This window comes from Rhinolophus hipposideros (assembly GCF_964194185.1).
Source record: "Rhinolophus hipposideros genome assembly, chromosome: 4".
Taxonomy (NCBI): domain Eukaryota; kingdom Metazoa; phylum Chordata; class Mammalia; order Chiroptera; family Rhinolophidae; genus Rhinolophus; species Rhinolophus hipposideros.
This window is the reverse complement of record NC_138050.1, coordinates 7,012,869-7,032,974: the sequence shown is the minus strand read 5'-3', so window position 1 is coordinate 7,032,974 and position 20,106 is coordinate 7,012,869. Positions and strand designations below refer to the sequence as shown.

Below are 20,106 nucleotides of genomic sequence, written 5' to 3'. Positions count from 1 at the left end.
TTGAAAAGGATCGTTATGAAGTTCCTTTATACAACGTTCTCTTATTACTTGTTTTCTTTCCCTCTTGTGAAGAAGGAGACACCTGACTTTCCTTTCTGGACTGTTGTGCAGCACTCCAGGGGATGTTCCTACAAGGGCCTGACAAATAATTTTGAAAATTATACCACTGAAAAAATTACTTTTGTCAGGCAAGCAGATTTCATTAGAAGTACGTTTTAAAAACATTTTTTCAACAAAAAATGAGACAAAAACTGGATCATAAAAAGTATCTGTGACTAAACACTAAGTAGAGATTGAATTCCCCAAATATGTATCATACACTAATGTCTAGATGGGCAACCGCTAGTCTTCAATAGAAAATATGGGCTAGAAACAGAACATGAAGAGGAAATACAGACAGACTGTGAACACTGGGAATTAGCCTAGCTACCAACTGAAAAATCCTACAAACCAAATAAGTACAAAGCCTGTCTTATAATTGTTAAACGTGCAAAAATAAATTTTAAAAAGAAAATCTAAAGCTGTTAGAGAGGTAAAGGAACAGGTACACTTAAATTCCCAATGGGACAGCAAGTTGCTAACAGGAACGAAATAAAGATTATTTTATTATAAAATGTTATCATGTGAAAATATGAAAGAATGATCTTAGGCAGCAATAGAGGAAGGTTACAGAGAGAACCTTTGGGAACACCCATATTTAAATAAGACGGACCAGCTGAGTACATTGAGATAGAACAACTAGATTAAATGGACACGATAAGAGAAAGACTTCAAAGAAACCAAGGGAGACAAGAGTGTCACCAAAAAAAGTGGCCAATGATGCAAATGCCACACAAGGGGCAAATAAGATAAGGACCAAAAAGCATTCCTTTAGTTAGGCAATGAAAAGGTCATGGTGATCTTAGAACACTTTTGGTGATGACGGCAAAAGCCTGACTATTCACCAGCATTTCTGCGAACGCAACACAAGCATCAACAAAAATGGCCGACTAAAAACCACAGGGCTTAAGGGACAAGGAGGATTGGGAAAGACCATTCCAAACCTGTGCATCTGGTTATGGGAAATGTCTGCCTATGGGGATGGGCTTTCCTCGGGGGTGTTGAAAATGTTCTAAAAATTGGATTATAATAATGGTTGCACATTTCTGTGAATATACTAAAAATCACAAATTGGTACACTTTAAAAATAGGTGAATTTTATGGTAGGTGAAATATATCTCAAAAAACCTATTTAAAAAAAAAAAAAAAAAAAGACTACAGGGAAGGAGTAGATGATAGCAGGCTTGGGCACAGAAAAACTCATGACCTGACAGCTCAAAGCCATCATTCCTCAAGTTTGTAAACACTTGGAACTGAAAGAAAAAGGGAAGAAACCAACATGTGTTGAGTGTCTACTTTGTGCCAGTCACTGTGTAAAAACCTTTATATACAGTACTTCGTGGAATCCTCACAACCACTCTATTATTCCCATTTTACAAATGGGAAACTTGAAACTTAACTAAGGTCACATCACATAGCTGCTACCCGGCAGAGCCAAAGTCCAAACAAACTCAGATCGATTTCAAACACGTCTCTTCTTTCCACTGCGTCATACTAAATTCATTCTTATGGAGTTCTTTTTCTAGGCCTTAGGAAAACATAAATTGAAGTTATTCCAGAAACTTGTACCTAGAAACACAATCATGGAATGTTAGAATGAGAAAAACAACAAAAACGTATGTATCTTATTAAATGGAGTATTTAACAATAACACAAACCACAGTTGGCATCAGGGGATAGAACTTGGATTATTCAAGCAGTTAGCTCCCTGTAGCAGGAGGCCAGTGTAGAGGACATTAAAAATGAATAATAATAGAAAAGAAATGCATGCAATGTTTAACTAGATCAGGGTAGGCAAGCAAGAGGGAGTATTTTGAAGGGGATTAATGGCAATGTGTCTTTTACTGTAATAATATTTTTATATACACATTCACCGTATTGTTTGATCACACCTCATACAGTGTTTAAGGAACACATTATATTACTATTAGTGATGGTGGTGGGCAGGCAGTAGTAGTAGAAGCAAAATAAAACAATGCATGGTAAATGCCAACACAATGCCAGGTACTTAATGAAATTTAAAGAATATGTGCATCCTAGAACCAAGAAAAATGATAAAAATAATATGGATTAAAATATGCAAAAATCAAATCAAGTGACATCAGTGAAAATGATAGATTAAGGGTATATGAAAAGCCTCTCCTCTATAAAGCAATGTGAACACTGGCAAAAGTTGTCAGACTCAACTCTTTCTGAGCTCTGGAAATTAGCCAAAGTTCTGCAGTAACTTCCGAAGTGCATTTCTTCAAGAAAAACAAGTGAATCTCAGTGAAAACAGTGAGTTCTGCGGCATTTGAACTTGCCCTATTTCCATTCCTACCTCCCTAGCAGCCTGGAAAAGCAATGGCCCACAGTTACAGTGGAAACAAGTCTGGCAACCACTGGAGGGGTAGACTGCAGTGCCTTCAAAGCCCTATTCCTAGAGAATTGTCATTAATTGACCCATTGGTTCCCTGGAAGACCCCACTCGCAAGACTCTTTATCTAACCTGAGTTGGAGCTCACCTAGTGCAAACAACCTTTTCACTGGGGGCATTTGTTGGAAGAAAAAAAAAACAGAGGTAATTTTTCAAGATCGTGGCTGTCTAAGGTGGGCAAATCAAAAAGGTTAAGAGGGAAAGAAACGTCCACAGGGGTTCTGATATATACAGGCTGTGTGCATGCACAGGGAACAACTGAGAAGGCACTAAGCTCTCCCTTCTGGCTAACACTGATTCTCTGTGAAAGCAGAAAATGAAGGCTAAGGAGGAATTGTCAACTGCCTGAGTGCTAAAGATGTGCCCCACCGCACACACAGAGCCCCTTGGAAAAACTGGGAAACTTGTTGGTTACAGGCATTGAAGGAAGTCTCTGTCCAGTCATTCGCTGACCAGTAAGCAGAGCAGAGATTTTGCAGAATTAGTTTAGAAATGAATGTCACCGAACAAACAAACAACAACAAATAGCAATAACAAATCCTGGAGAGGTACAAGAATCTGATTTCCAGAGTTGCCTCGTGATATTATTTAAAATGTCTAGTGCTCAATACGAAATTTAAAACCATGCAAAGAAACAAGTGACTATGTCCAATACACAGGAAAAACAGCAGTTAACAGAAACTGTCCCTGAGGAAGCCCAGACATTGGCCTTACCACTAGACAATGACTGAAATCAGGTATCATAAATGTGTTTGAAGAACAGGAAACCATGCCTAAAGAACTAAAGGAAAATTCGAGAATGTGTCTTACCAAACAAAAATATCAATGAAGAAATAAAGAACCAAATAGAAATTCTGGATGTAAAAATGAAGAATTCACTGCAGATTTGAAGAGGAAGAAGGAAAAAAAATCAGTGAACTTGAAGATAGGTCAACCGAGATTGTGTGTCTGATGAACAGAAACAAAAAGAATAATTTAAAAAAAATGGATAAAGCCTCAAGGACCTGTGGGACATTATCAAGACTATCATATAGGCAGAATGGGAGTCCCACAAGGAGTCAGAGAGAAGGAGGCAGAAAAAAATATCTGAAGACAAAATGACCAATATCTTCACGAGTTTGACGAGTCTTTAAAGCACAAGAGAGAAGCATCTCATCCCATGGAAGTGGTCCTCAATAAGTTGGCAGCTGACTTTTCTTCAGAAACCATGGAAGCCAGAGGCCAAGGATGACATATTTAAACTTCTAGAAAAAAAAGACTCAACCAAAAAAATCCATATCTAGCAAAACTATCCTTCAGAAACAGAACAGTTTGTTTTTAGCAGACTTGCCCAACAAGAAATACTAAAAGAATACTAAAAGAAGTCTCTCGGGTTGATATGAAAGGACCTTAGACAGTAACTCAAACGAAGAAATAAAGAGCACTGGCAAAGGTAACTACGTAGGTAAATATAAAACAGTATAGAAATATTTTTGGGTTTATAACTCCATTTTTGTCCTATCTGATTTAAAAGACAACCACACAAAATAATAATTATAATTCTGTTTTGATGGGCATATAATGCATAAAGATGTAATTTTCATAATTATGACAGCACAGATGAGAGGGAAGGAATGGAACTATATATGAGCTAAGTGTTTGAATATCAGTGAAATTAAATTGATATTAATCTGAACTAGACTGATATAAATTATGATGTTAATTGTAATCCTCAGCACAACCACTAAGAAAATAATTCAAAAAATACATATGAACAGAAATGACAAAGGAATTAAAATGGCATACTAGAAAATATCTACCTCACACAAAAGATGGAAGAAATGGAGGAGCAGAGAAACAAAAAAGACACGACATACAGAAACAAAGAGCAAACAAACTGTCAGACATAAATCCTACTTTATCAGTAATTACATCTAATATAAATGAATGAAACACTCCAAACGTCAGTGACTTGCATAATAGATTAAAAAGAAAACATGATCCAAACTGTATGCTGGCTACAAGAGACACACTTCAGGTTTAAAGACACAAATAAGTCGAAAGTAAAATGACAGAAATTACACCATACAAATAGTGACTTCAAGAGAGCTAAGTGGGCGTACTGACTTCAGACACAATAGACTTTAAGACAACAACTGTTTTTAGTGACAAAGAAGAACATTTCCCAATGATGAAAGGCTCGAGCTGTCAAGGAGCTATCACAATTATAAACACAACTAGCAACAGATCCTCGAAGTACACGAAGCAAACATTACAGAATTAACGGGAAAAACAGACAACTCAACAATAGTAGTGTAAGACTTCAATAATAGACAGAACTAGACAAGAACAAGAAAAGACAAGAACAAGAAAAGAGACTTGGGGCCGGCCCGGTGGCTCAGGCGGTTAGAGCTCTATGCTCCTAACTCCGAAGGCTGCCGGTTCGATTCCCACATGGGCCAGTGGGCTCTCAACCACAAGGTTGCTGGTTCAACTCCTTGACTCCCACAAACAATGGTGGGCTCCGCCCCCTGCAACTAAGATTGAACACGTCACCTTGAGCTGAGCTGCCTCCCGGATGGCTCAGTTGGTTGGAGCGTGTCCTCTCAACCACTAGGTTGCCTGTTCGACTCCCGCAAGAGATGGTGGGCTGCGCCCCCTGCAACTAGCAACAGCAACTGAACCTGGAGCTGAGCTGCGCCCTCCACAAAACTACGATTGAAAGGACAACAACTTGACTTGGAAAAAATCCAGAAGTACACGCTGTTCCCCAATAAAGTCCTGTTCCCCTTCCCCAATAAAAGACTTGAACAACACTGTAAATGAACTAGACCTAGCGGACACCTATACAGCACTCACTCTGCCCATCACCAGCAGAAGACACACTGCTCTTGAGTACACATGGAGCGTTTTCCAGGACAGACCATGTGCGAGGCCATAAGAAAAAAAGCCTTAATAAAATTGAAAGGACTGAGTCATACACAGCATGTTCTCCAATCACAATGAATTAAAAATGGATCAGACCCAAATGTAAGAGCTTAAAGATAAAAGTCTTGGAAGAAAACATAGGTGTAAATGTTTGTGACGTTGACTTAGGCAATGGTTTCTTAGGACACCAAAAGCTGCAAATTATATATTTAATAAGGGTCTAGTATGCAGAATGTATATAGAATGTTCACCACTTTACAAAAAGACAAACAATCCAGTATAAAAATGGATTAGTGATGTCGAGCATCTGTTCACGTGTTTATTGGCCATTTCAGTATTTTCTTTGGATAAATTATCTATTCCAATCCTCCGCACACTTAAAATTGGATTACTTGACTTTTTATTGAGCTATAAGAATTCTGTATATATTCTGGATACTAGACTTATCAGATACATGGTTTGCAAATATATATCTCTTTTTACATTACATATGAGAAAAGAATACTGGTAAGAATGTGCCAAACCCAAACTTCCCTCCAAGCTAAAATGCACATTTCAAAGAGCAATCTTGCCTCAGCCTACCCTGACCCCTGAAGCTTCAAAACCACGTGATGAACTAGAAAAGCTTTCAGAATGGAAAAAGACTTCTCTAAAGGTTTTCTCTATATTGCACAAGCTTTTTACAATATTGCTAAACTGTAAGGTTTGTAGGGGGAAGAGAAAAATGATTTTGAACCTTGCCATCAATAAGCTAGGACACAAACGCTCACTCTAACAACAGCAAAAACATTGACAATCCCTAAACTTTAAATGTGAAATTGTTGAGGGTGACGCAGGGATGAGAGCGACAGCAGGGATGCTTTATAGTTGATGGTGCTTGGCAGAATTTCACAAAGTAATTACTAAAATGAAAATGTCATATGCTTAGTACAATATATAGAATATTTCTTAAAAGCTTTATTTCTCCTTTCAAAGATGGGTACTTCCCCATGTCTTTTAAAATTCGTCACTGTTTTACTAATATATAATCAGTTAACAACTAGTAATTTTATTTAAAAACACATTCATCTTTTACAAATGTTCTGCTTTTAGCTGGAAGACAAAATGTCCACTGTTCTCAAACTGAAGCAGATTTCTTAAGAGTAGAATTTCAGTCAAATAGGGAAGGTAATTTTAAACTCAAAATTACCAGGTTTATGCAAACTACTCCTAATGCTGCATTTCTACTAATAATTAATAGGATTTCCAAACCCTAAAAATTCAAGAACCAAGGCATGACAGTTGTATTATTTTTATCCATCGAATCACTGCTGCTGCTGCTGCAAGCCTGTGAATTTCAATGAAACTTACCAGTTTCTAACAGATGAGTGAGACTGTGTGCAGAAATGCCACAGTTGTAATAACCCTATTTTGTGCCTCACGACATCCCTTTTGTTGCTAGTTTGTGTTGGTTTTAAAACATGGCTGCAAATATGTTCACCTCCTTCCATCACAAAGTGAAGCCCGTGCCCGTCCCCTGACTCTCGGTGGACTGCTTCAGAATAACAGCGTAAGGCATATTGCATGACGTCAACGCTAGATCATACAAAACCATGCTGCTTCTGCCTTAGTCACAGGGACCCTGAGCGACATGGAAGAACTTTAAATACCCTGAGGCTGTCACGCTGGAGAGACCACCTTTAGGCTCTCCCGCTGTCCAGTTCCAGCTGAGCCTACACCTCTGGTTTTTTCCATCAAGGTGCCAGACATGCGAATACAGACACCATCTTGGAAGTAGCTTCTCCAGTTCCAACTGCTGCAGTCCCTGGGTTTTGGTTCTTCCGAGCTGTGGCCCAGATGTCACCTCAGAGAGGCAAGCCATCCCCGCTGTGCCCTGTCTGAATCCCTGACTCAGAATCCATGAACAGAGCCAAATGCTTGTTTTATGTCACTATATTTGGGGTGGTTAGTTTCTTAGCAATGGATAACCAGGACACAGGTTCAATTTAACTGAACAAACATTAGCTGAGTGTCAACTTGGCGCAAAGGAACTCAAAGTCGGTAAATATGTGGTTCAGGCCCTAAAGGAATTTACAAGCCAGCAGCAGATTCTAACACGCTATCAGCTTGCAGAGTACTTGACAACAAGAATGGTTTCTGGCACATAGTAGATAGTAACATTTGCTGAATGAACAAATGAACTACATATTATTTAGGGCTGAGTGTTGGATAATAAATATTTCTACCAGAATTTCAACATTTTTATTTGAGACTAGAGAAAGATCACGCTGTTCATCACACATCTGTTCAAATGGGATATAAAAATTCGGTTTTATAATTTACCTTTTCATTTTTATGAACCAATAGCTACTCTTGGCTGTTTGTATCAATCAAGTCACCCACCTTTTCAAATCATTCACATTTTTCTTTTTTTTAAATTTTATTGGGGAAAAGTATGTTTCTCCAGGACCATCAGCTCTAAGTCAAGTTGTTGTTGTCAATCTGGTTGTGGAGGGCGCAGCTCACTGGCCCATGTGGGGATCGAACCGACGACCCGGGTGTTATGAGCACTGGGCTCTAACCAACTGAGCCAACCAGCCACTTCTCATTCACATTTTTTAATGTATCTTTCACAATAAAGACCTAAGACGCTTTGGAAATGATTAAATTAGTAGCTAAAATATTAATAAGCACATTTGGAAAATGGAACTTTCAACTAGACATAACTGCTTAGCCTTTATCAACCTCCAGATGAAAGGACATTTGCAATTCCCAAGTTTTTACATTATCGACATAAATATCTTGATAGAAAATACTGATACTTCAATTACACACAGGCAGAATTCAGAGATATTGTGGGTTTCGGTCCAGACCACTGCAATAACGTGAGTCTCACAATAAAGCAAATTGGAATCTTTTTGCTGATGGAGAATCTTGCCTTCAATTTATAAACAAAACAAGACGAAAGACTAAACATCTGTGAAGCACACTAAAGCAAAGCCAACAAAACGAGGTGTGCCTTACTGAATTATTGTATGCATTTTACTTAAGTGGATGTTCCTAAAAATTTGTGAAAATTTGATCTCACTGCTATCAAAATGATTAGTAACTGAATTGAGACTTTGTTCAGTTCCTCTAACATCCTGTAACTGATATTTATAAAAGAGTCACGAAAAAACCTATCCCTTAAAAAGAATAGTTCTACTGAGAGAAATAAGAAAAGCCTAAAATATTCTGCAACCTCAGCGGTGCCTAGGCCTGATCCTCACTAGCATATTTAAAAGTCTGCTGTCAATTTCCAGGTCTTTGCTGCCATGTTCGGATTCTACACCTGCTGGTGACCAAAAATACACAAAAATCTATTTATCTATCAAAAGTCTATATATTTATCCTGTACTCTTTCTTAGCTCTTATTTTTAGACAAAAGAGCTCCGAGTTAAGCAACTTCTCTGTAAATCTTCATGTTTCTGATACTTTGATAGCGTCTTGTTCTTTCTCACATATCTTAATTATTTCTAATGAGTACACTCATTTTGTAACACTAATACTTAATATTAGAACATGTATACCCATGTGCATATGAAACTACCACATAGTAGTGGAGAATATGACTCAACCTGTGGTAAAGTCGCCATGGTACACTAGAATGTAAATAAGAGTATTGAGGTTTAAGTCTGACTATACCATTAACTAGCTCTAAATCTTTGTGATTCAGTTTCCTGGTTTGTAAGGCGAGGGGATTAGATGACTCTCCTCTAATTCTGTGATCTTATATGTGAGTATAATGATAAGCTGTTCTACACCTTGTCAGGAGCATATGTAAGTATATTCTTAGCACTATTAAACTTAGCACTATTTCTAAACCCAACATATTATACTATGCATTGTTTCACAGCAATCAAAATGACCACAGCTTTTTAAAGATAATTTTTTGTAAGAGTTTATTTGAGCCAACCTGACAACATATGCAGAATTACTGCAACTTCACACTGCATGGCTGGTTTCCCTTTGAAATTTAGACATCAATATATTTTTTTCTGTCATTTTATGCGATTCTACCTACTTATGACATGAGATGTACTTTAACCCTTCCACAGGGTTAAAATTTTAAAGATCAAGAATTTGACCGAAGTCAAATTACACAACTCACTGAACAATCAGTGAACTAAATTAGTTAAGCTTTTAAAAAGCTTTTCAGAACAAAAATAACCACTAAATATTTTAAAGTTTCCAACTCTTAGTTCTTGTTCAGTCTAGTCCCTGAACTCAGAATCTTTCTAAGATCTTAGCAAATAAAATTATTTACATTTACTTTTCCATGTTACAACAAAATCATTATTTTTATTGGTTGCAAAATATCCCATTGAGTGGATATAATACCGTATGTTTAACTCTTGCCCTACTTACTGTTAATTAGATTGAGTCCAATTGATCGACCTGTGTATGTACAGTGTTGCCACGAACATCTTTATATACAATTTTTCCTTTTTGGATTATTTTCTTAGGATAATAAGCTAGATAAAAGAATATTTACATTTGTAATTTTTAAAACAAACTGCCAAACCGCCTTGCAAAAAGAGTCTATCATTATATCCTGCTGCTCATGTTTCTGTATTCATGTTTTCTGATGGATAATGTTAAATACTATCCCCTGCAGCTCAGTTATGTATTGTATGCCGAGCATCTGTGGGAACACCTTGTCATACGCCCCGTTCATTCTCTCCCGCAAAGCGCTTGCTTACCTGTTTTTAAGATGTGCCTCAAGGTCACAGCGCTGCATTACATCTTGGCACACGGAAGAAAACGGACACAACACTAGTAATTTGTCCAGAAGTTTATGAACTAGAATACTAGACTTCTTACACAACTTAAAGTGAAGTCTTTTGCGGTCCAGTGGACAGAAATCTTTCTCCTGTAAGAAGTTTCTGAGGCACTTGCAGCAGAACGTGTGTCCACAGGGGGTATCCAGAGGCTGCAGCAGGGGCTGAAGGCAAATATGGCAGACCAGGTCGTCATCCACTTCGGCCTGGTAATTGTACAAGTGGTTTTCTCTTGTCCAGTGCTGCTGGCCACATTCGAAACACAGAGGATTGTAGGACGAGGAGGAGGTGTGTTCCACAGACACCATCTCCTCACTAGTTGTTCCCATTTTGAATCAACCGCAGCAGTTTCTGTGTTTTCATGTGTTAGACTTCCACTTCAATTTAATAGACAGTGACGCATTTGAAAAAAAAAACCCAGGCTTTTCTAGATAAACAAAACAAACCAAACAAAAAAAAAGTAATTAGTGTCCTCAAGATAGGCTACAAGTATCAACATAACATGACTAGTTAACTTCCTTTTCAGTAAAAAATTAAAATTTGGATCAGGTAATAAATTAGTCATAAAAATACAAAAACGAAATTAATTTGCTAGTTGGCTAAGAAGGATGTACACTGCCAAGTTCACGGTAAAGAAAGAAATTGTGATTAAAAAGAAAGACGCCATGTGTTGTACGGCGTGACATAAGAAACAATCAATTTGTTTTGAAATCCCCAAATAGTTCACTACTCAATGGTTGTTTTAAAGCCAAATTAATCTACACGATATGCTAATGATGCAATTTGAGGTATAGTGCCTAATACATTTGTATCGGCAATCCCAGTCATGCTTCTTTGCTTCTGACTGAATTTACACATTGACAGGACTAAACCAAAGATCGTGTCTCTGAAATGTAGTCTCACGGATAATTTGGTGTCTGTTTAAGAAATGACCTTTGCTCTGCACTACGTTTGGGGAGAAATGAATTTCCAAGTATGTATGATTTAAATATTCTTTCTATATAACAGATTATAGAAAGATAAATCTGTAAACATATATAAATAACACCTGTACAAATTCATAAAATACAATACTATTTTAGGCCACTAAAAGAAAAAAACTGCTGTACTTCAATTAAACAGATAAGACATGCTATAAATTTCAATTCCACGTCATATTACTTCACACTCCCTTTTGTTCTGGCTTACTCAGAGCAACCGTGTGTGTGTGTGTGTGTGTGTGTGTGTGTGTGTGTGTGTCCCCTCTCCAACACAAGACTCTCACCACAGCCCACCCCAGTTTAGTGCAGACCTACCAAGGAATGCTCCCCTCAGATAAGGGTTTCCATATTCCTGTGGCTGCAGCCCCAGGGGGTTAAAAAGTCAAGCAAAGACAGCAGCTGTCTGTATTCATTCTCCCGTAAATATTTACAGTGTCTAGTATGTGCCAAACACTGCACAAGGATAGAGGAGAGGGAGGGAGAGGACGGTTAAGAAAACCCATTATTAAAATGCAATGTAATAAGTACTCTGAGGAAGTGATGCTAGGATGCCATGTGAACACAGAGAAAGATGAGAACTGGCATGTAGCTCAGTCTGGCTTTGTGGCCGGAAATACTTTCAAAAGGGAAAAATACGGACTGCGACTGCTGAGCTGTGGCGGGAAGCACTGACTGGCCAGAGAGAAAAACAGAGAAGGACATCTTGAGGCTAAGTCACAGGGATCCGAGCGTACACACACATTCAGGGATCAAGAAGCAGATCAAGATGTCAAGGACGAGGAGAAGAAACTGTATTCGAGGCTGGGGGATGGTACGCCTCAGCTGCGCCTGCCCCAAGGACAGAAAGAGACACCATGTTAATGCTACTAGCATTTGCTTCAATAATGAAATTTTCCTCCAATCACACATATGTATTTGCTATATTATTTGGTGTATTTATTAGAAAAACGACATTAACATTGCAACAGATTTAACAAGAACGGCCATGAATTATGAGGGAGTGGGACAGGATTCAGATGGGATGGCTGATCTCAGATAAACTGTGCGTTTTTAAAAACTACTTAAAAGGACAGTAAGAGCAGCCTGTGATCTAGACGCCTATCAGTACCACCAGAAAGAGCGAACATTCCTTGTAGTTTGTAACTCGTGGGGCTTGTTCTTTTCCCTCTGAGCATCGTCACCTTTTAGAGGTCAGTGCAAGGTATGTGAGATTAAGGAGACACACACCACCTACTTCAGACCATGTGTTTGAACACAGAATGTTTACAGAGGCTTGTTTTCCACCCACTAGCAAGAAAATGCACACCGTCCTTGGCTCTTCTTTGTGACAGCGGTTATCCTAACTTTTCCATTCCTCAAGAAAATAAACTGCAATTCTAGCCTCCCACATAATGACTAAGAAAACATTTCTCTTGAGATTATTATGTTTTAGCTGTTTTCTAAAGCTCTAAATAACTTTCAGTGCTTTATTTTCATTTTTGTCACAAAATCTTTTCAAGAGGAAAAATAACATGTTCCCATTTAAAAGACCAAATAACAACTGTATTATCTTCAGTCCCGAAATACCTGTTATGAAACGTGAGATGAAAACAGATCACCGACATGTGCATCTGAACAGATTAAAATGGGGGCCGCACCCCGGAGCCCTCTGTGAGGGTTCAAGTCCTTGCTCCGTCACTTACCCGCTTTGTGACCTTACTGAACGTGTTCCCTTCTCATATGTGAAATGGGAATAAACACATCAAGATATTATTTAAAATATGTTGTAATATTCCCAGCCCATTTAATAGTTTCCATCTCTTTACAATTCCTGGAATATTAGCTAAACAGATAATGTAGTTTGTAAAGATATACTCTATGCTACATTTTATATTTTGGAAAATATTGAGGACTACTCAACTATCTCAAAGGGTCGATATAAAGAATGGATGTGTGTGTGTGTGTGTGTGTACAGAACAGTGCCTGACCCATAAAAGGTGCTGTATATAAGTGTTAGCTATTATGACTATTATCAAAGATAAAGAAACAAAAGTTTGGACAGATGTGGATTTGCCTAAAGCCATACAATTTATTATTACTGAGAAAAAGGAAAATAAATCAGTTCTTTCTTGCTTCAAAATAACGCAACAGTAAATGAAGTAATTATAGGACAGAGGGTAAGCTATTTCATCAAAACCTTGGTTGCGAGTTTCGAGTTTCGTCAGGACAAAGGTAGCCTGACCCTGTTTTTCCAATCCCCAACCCCACCCCTCTATTCCCAATCCAGGCAGATGATTTTCTTTCCCCTTTATGCAACACCTTACACCACTTCTTCTGTAGCACCTTATACCACTTCTCACACTCTGTCCCTCACTGAACCATGAGCTTGTAAGAGCTCAATGTCCAGAGGGAGACGCTCAAAAAATGCTGAATGACCAAATGGTGACAATATGCTTGATCACTCTGGTTTGAGTGACTAGAAATACATCTGTGTAAATGGGAGGCTATGCCCATGTTTATATAATCTTGATTTCAGATATTTTGAGCACACTTTGAAATATTAAAATATAAGTTAAATATATAGTAGTCCTCAATATTTTCCAAAATATAAAATGTAGCATAGTGTATATGTTTACAAACTACATTATCTGTTTAGCTAATATTCCAGGAATAGTAAAGAGATGGAAACTATTACATTGGCTGGGAATATTACAACACATTTTAAATAATATCTTGAGAAAGAGCCAGTGCGATGGAAAGGGAGCTACAAGACATGGCTTCACTACGTAACTCCAGTTAGGGTTAACATGCTTGTTCTTCCTGGTTTATGATACGAGAATATCCTGGTACATCAGAGACTCTCAGAAAGAATTACAGTTGTCACAATTTGCCCACTCCACAACTATATATTATTTGGGTAATTTCTCTTGATGGTATTTTAGATTCAGATTGAAAGAGCCCTCACTGGCCCTAACCTAGGAGACCCAGCACAGGGAAAAAAGATGGTGAGCTAAGTATTACCTCCAAGTATGGTCAGGTGGGAAACAGCCTTTGACGTCTCAATGCCAAGAGTCTAGAAATACCCTCTCATGTCCTCCTGGCAAACTTCTACTCATTCTTTGAGTCTCAGCTCAAACTCTCCCTCCTCTGTCAAATCCTACCTGCCTCTTCCTACTTTTAGGCACACCTGCCTTCCCTTCGGCTCCTGCTGCTCTCTGCACACACCTGCATTTCAGCAATTACATGTGCATGCTTCCTTACCGTCTTCTCACCTCTCTAAGGGTAAAGACAACAGCGTCTTCTTTATCTCTTGTTGTCCTGGTTCTTGGCACATAATATACACTAAAAATAAAATAAAAAACTGTTCTCAGGCTCATACTTGAGCCTGAAATGTAGAGAATTCTGAACTGTATAATATAACTATATAAATATGCAAGAGAAAACCAAGCACATTTATTTGTGGCACTGCAAAGCAATCAACATATTGGACCCTGCCCTGTGATTACAAAGAATAACATATCACTCCCTTTAATCTTCAAAAGTCTGAAAACAAAGTTTCTTGTTTTTTACTTGATGGCATCAGCACAAGAACATTTTTATTATACGTTACAAATCAGCTTTGATAGCTGCCTTTGCATAAAGCAGTGGTGGTTAAACTTTTACAACTAAGGATCCCTTTATCCACTCCGGACAAACTCAGCAGTTTCTTAAACAGTAACTTGCAACTACCCTGCAACCCACAACCAAAATCCTGAGCATGTATCCCAGAGAAATAATGTAACCGGTGTTCACACGAAAACCTGTGCAGCTTTCTTTGTAATGCCCCAAACTAGAAACAACCCAGGTGTCCTTCAATAGGTAAATGGATTAAAAAAGCTACGGGACATCCATACCATGGATTACTACTCAGCAACCAAAAGGGATGAACGATGATGGATACATATAACAATTTGCATGAACCTCCAGAGATTTATGCTGAGTGAAAAAAGCCAATTCTAAAAGGATGCATACTATAATGTTCTGTTTATATAACATTCTTGAAATGAAAATAAAATTAATTAAAATGTTTAAAATATTCATTTGTTAATGACACTATAAATCCATATTCACATTTTTATGATAAATAAACTTTGTTAAATAAAAAATATAGTGAGAAGAGAAGCATTGTTTTACCTGTTAGCAAATCTGAAGCCTCAAATCTGTTTCTATTTTCAATCTGTTGTATGATCGCATGTCAAAGACCCTCTAAAAAGCTCTACTTGGACACTCACGAGAGAATGAGAGTGAAAACAAAGGTAACATCTTAGGAAAACAGTTTTGAGCTTGTGGACCCAATGGAAGAGAACCGGGGTTCCTGTTCACACTGGAGAACAGCTAGGGCAGAGCACTAAAGTGTCCTAAAACCCTTCGTCCGTAAGAAGTACCAGTTAACACCGAACACTACTTTTACAAAAGAGAAAACCGAAAAAGGCAAAATGCTGAGATGAGCCCATACTGAAGGTGTCTGTCTTTCCTGGAATAAAATTCTTTCTCCAGAACTTTTTCCTACTGGAAGAAGCGTGTCTGGATATTTAGATGTATTATATGAGAGCTTTACAGAAATTCAATTAATTCTTAATCAAAACCACTTTCTATTGCATGTCTCTAGGAAGACTATCAAATATCAGTTTCCAACAATTCCATATTTATAATTTATAAGTCGCATTATCTACATAAAATTATAATTCACCACACTCAGCTATTTGTCTCCTATCCCATTGTACAAATAGAAATATTTGAAACACCATTTTTAAATTCTCAGATGGTATTTGTAGTGAGATGTACTCTATTTAATAACCTAGGAAATTAGTTAATTAAGCAAAAACTGCCAGAAGCTATGCAACTGAGGCTCTGAGCTCTATGCCAGCCGGGTAACTAGGTCACTCACTACACAACACATTTCTTTCATTCACCACATGTTTATTCAATGTCTACTATGGGCAAGTATATTATATATTAATATATCCTGGTGCCTTGGCTTCCTGTCTATGAACTATCAGCTTTGCTCGTAGTAACTAAGCGAGAAACACACTCACACACACACACACACACACACACACACACAGCTTAAATTTAGCTCTGAAATTCTCATAATTCTACATATTTTTACATACAACAAAACACTTAACTGATAAGTCACATTTACCTTTTAGTCCCAACATCTGTTAGCTGTTGTTTTTGATAACGTTTAATAATCACGTAAATATGCTATAAAAAGGAGATTAAATTGTAGCTAGCAGAGAATTTAGAAATTTCGAATGTCATTCTACCTTTAGTTCTAATTGTGAACCACTAAGCTATGATGAAAACTGGATTACCTATCCCATTCCTGCAAGCACAGGCCCTAAACTATAGTATCTGAGTAATACAGTAACTCAGTTATATAGCTACTGAGTAACATAGTAACTAAAGCAGATATTAAAGTTATAGCTTTGAAAATTATACTAAATTATGTTACTTCAGAATAATTTAAAAAACAGAATTGATAGAAAACTACTTCAAAAAGAAAATACAGCATGTGGAATGCTAACCATTTCTATATAGCTCAATATGCAGACACACCTCTGCCAATCAGAACAGCCCTCTGTGGAAAGAACTTCATTCCGGAACAGACACTCCCGCAGCACGAGGGGTCTGGTCAGCAGCAGGCCTCACCGGCCTGGAGTTGGGGCGGTTTCTAATGTCTTAGAGAACGTCACACATTCACACGTGTTGCACAATACATACAGATGTGGTGTGGGTGGCAAAGGGAACTACACTTTCCATTGGTTTGGTTTTATGCATGTGATGTTTATCTGCTGGATGTATTTTAAAACGTCTTTCATGTACATTCAAAGTCAAGAGTTCTGATTTTAATAAATGAATCTTTTTATTCTAAAGGATGAAATCTTTCAAATGTGTAACTTCTTGCACAGCACATTTAGAAAACATCTGTTTTCCAGTGATTGATCAAGTCTTATTTTCAAGGTCTTTTCAATCTCTGATTTCTATCGTTGTGAGTCCCCACGACTGCACTAACTCTCCAGGGAGTCAAGGGCCCCTAGAGGAGAGACCTGGGTTCAGAATTTGGCTCTGCCACTCCCTCACTAGCAATGTGACGTCATAACGTGGCATGGCACTTAAACATCTATAAATCTCAAGTTTCTCGTGTGTAAAAGAGAAATGGTAGGATTACTGTGAAGCTAAAAATGTTACACTGCCAGAAAACCCTTTCACAAGCCACAAAGCCTCGTGAGACAAATTTATGACTAGATTAATGATTGTAAAGATCGATGTACAGAAGAACGGACTAGCTGGATTGCTGTATGGCCCAAGCCCCTCCCATGAGGGGCTGGTCAGCGGGAGGCCTGGATGAGAGTCTGAGCCATGCGACTGAAAACCAGGCCACATGGCTCAGCACTGCATCGCCCTAATCTCCCACTGTCTTAACCTATGTACTAGGGGGCCAAACGAGATAAACTCTGACGTTACTTACAGATCCCAAATCCCATGATTCTAGCAGTGTGCTTTGAGCACACCTTTGCCCCCACCAAAACAAAACGAAACAAACATTTTTTTCCTTTACTACTGTCCAGCACTGTGATGACTATAAAAATGATCTAAATCCAAAGAGTATCAGGAGGGTTTTGTGTGAATGTTTATTTTTGGTTTTGTTTGATTTTCACAGTACGGGACACTCTAAATATCCCAACCTGAAATGTTTCTATTTTTGCAGACAAGTGTATGTGCAACAGAGCAGTGCTAGATATATAATTGGACATCTCTGTATTTTCATGACAACAGTATGATGTAAGACACTACAATGTCATTAGACAAAAACAACTTTCTTTACTGGTTCCCAGATAAGGTGCCATTTACGAGACGCTGCTGCACTGATCGGAAAGACTAATATGGTTAGTTTGTTTGCTTTTTTCTATTTTTAAGGCAAGCACAGATAATTATTAGTAGTATAAATGGGTGGTTTTAGATGGCAGACTTTGCTCCAGTCAATCTTTTATTTCTCCATTAAAAAAAGAAAAACATCTAAAGCTACAGAAAAAAAAGACTCTTCAGTCTTATTTCCCTCAATAAATGCAACAATATCAGCAGAACATTGCTATTCTGTGATCAAATCTACACAATAACATAAATGAAGTGGAACGAACCCACAATCAGGATAGGTTTTCTGGTGGCGGTTCTACTAATAGTTAAGATTCCCAGATTCGTTATCTTAACTATGGGCAAGATGTAAGAAATTCAAATGCTGCAGCTTTCCAAACTAATCCATGACACCAATAATTAAAAGAACAGGTATTAGTTAAGATGCTCAATTTGTTTCAGTTCTCTCTCTCTCTCTCATTATATATATATATATATATATATATATATATATATATATATATATATATATACACGTGTGTATGTGTATATATATATATGTATGCATGTGTGTGTGTGTATATATATATATATATATATATATATATATGTATATATAAAATCAGATCAAGAATGGACCAGACCTCAAAAGACCATCACTGAGTGGCCAGATCTCTGTGTTTTCTCCACATTAGTCTAAACGGTCAGTGGCATCAGGGAAAGGAACTGAAGCCTTGTCAGCTGTGGTATTTATCCAGCATAATTCTCATGGGTTGCCAGAGGTCTTTCTAATTTATTAAAAATGAGTCATTTGAGTTACATATAGTTCTAATATGGAGAAAAATTAAAAGAAAATCCTCACTATACTGTAACTCATTACCCAGATTCAAACATAGCATAAATAAAATAGCCCTTCAAAATATAAATACCTAGTGTTACATGATTGGAAATAAAATATTTGTACTGTAAAGTCAGAAACATATTAAATCATTAGGATGGTCAACAATGCACTCCAAAGTATTATTAGTTTCAGAAACGGATTCAAACAAAATCCCAGGTTTTGCATGTTACGTCGTTACTGTGTACCTGCCTTTTTTGCCATCTCCATTAGGGAACTTTTACAAACAAAATATATTTAAAAGCAAACTAATTATTCTTCTTCCCAACCTTCAAACCTGACCTCCTTCCTATTCATCCTCTATCCTCCCTTCTTCCCACCCATCCATCTGTCTGCCTGCCGGTCCATCTGTCTCTCCATCCATCCATCCCCTCCCTCAGCTCCATCTTCCCATCCACCCGTCCGGGTGCTACTGGGAATCCCCTATGCGCCAGGCATTGTTGTAGGGCTAGAAGCTCAGAACAGAGACAACCCCTGCCCTCGTAAAACTGACACTCTGTGAGCGTGGAAGCGAGGACAGATGATACACAAGAAAATGAATTTCAGATGTTGGTAAGTACTACACAGAAAAGAGAGCACTTGGGAGAAGGACGGCTTTTTAACTAAGGGTGATCCCGGACAAATTCACTGTGAAAGTGGCACTTGTGTTAAAACCAAAAGAAAGTAACCAGAAAGGCATGCAGGTCTCTGGTGTAAAAATGTTTGTTACAGACAAATGACACGATAAGTATAAAGGCCCTGCAGTGAGAATATGGCTGGTGCATTCAATGAACAGTAAGGAAACCAGTCTGGCTGAAAGGAACAAAGCAGAGAACGGGTGAGAACGGTAACTGGGGCTGCGTCTGAGAGGGCCTCAGAGAACGCTGGCTTTTATGCTGAGTCAGAATCTGAGCACGATCGTTCTGGCTACTGTGTTGTCAATCATCTGAAGGGGCCAAAGCAGAAAGAGGAGCCTACTGAAGTACTCCAAGCTGTAGGTGCTGGTAGAACTGGGGGGCATCGCTGAGACAGGAGAAGACACTCCATTCTAGAGATATTTTGAAGGTGGACCAACACGATCTGCTGAGGAATGAAATGTGTGTATGGGCCGCTGATGGGGGAGAAGTCCAGGATGACTCCAAGGCTCTGGGT

General features: G+C 38.1%; 1 protein-coding gene across 5 annotated transcripts in view; it reads right to left on the bottom strand.

Moving 5' to 3' along the window:
- Positions 1 to 20,106, bottom strand: part of LNX2 (ligand of numb-protein X 2) — a 65,258-nt gene that overhangs the window by 23,191 nt on the left and 21,961 nt on the right. For 3 of the 5 annotated variants that reach the window (XM_081045730.1, XM_081045731.1, XM_081045732.1), the window contains exon 3: positions 10,144 to 10,648. In XM_081045730.1, coding sequence (XP_080901856.1) covers positions 10,144 to 10,550 — 407 coding nt within the window. In that variant the 5' untranslated portion in view covers positions 10,551 to 10,648. Of the gene's footprint in view, positions 1 to 10,143; positions 10,649 to 11,841; positions 12,030 to 14,441; positions 14,523 to 20,106 lie in introns of all 5 variants that reach the window. The other 2 variants (XM_081045733.1, XM_081045734.1) reach the window with 2 other exon arrangements.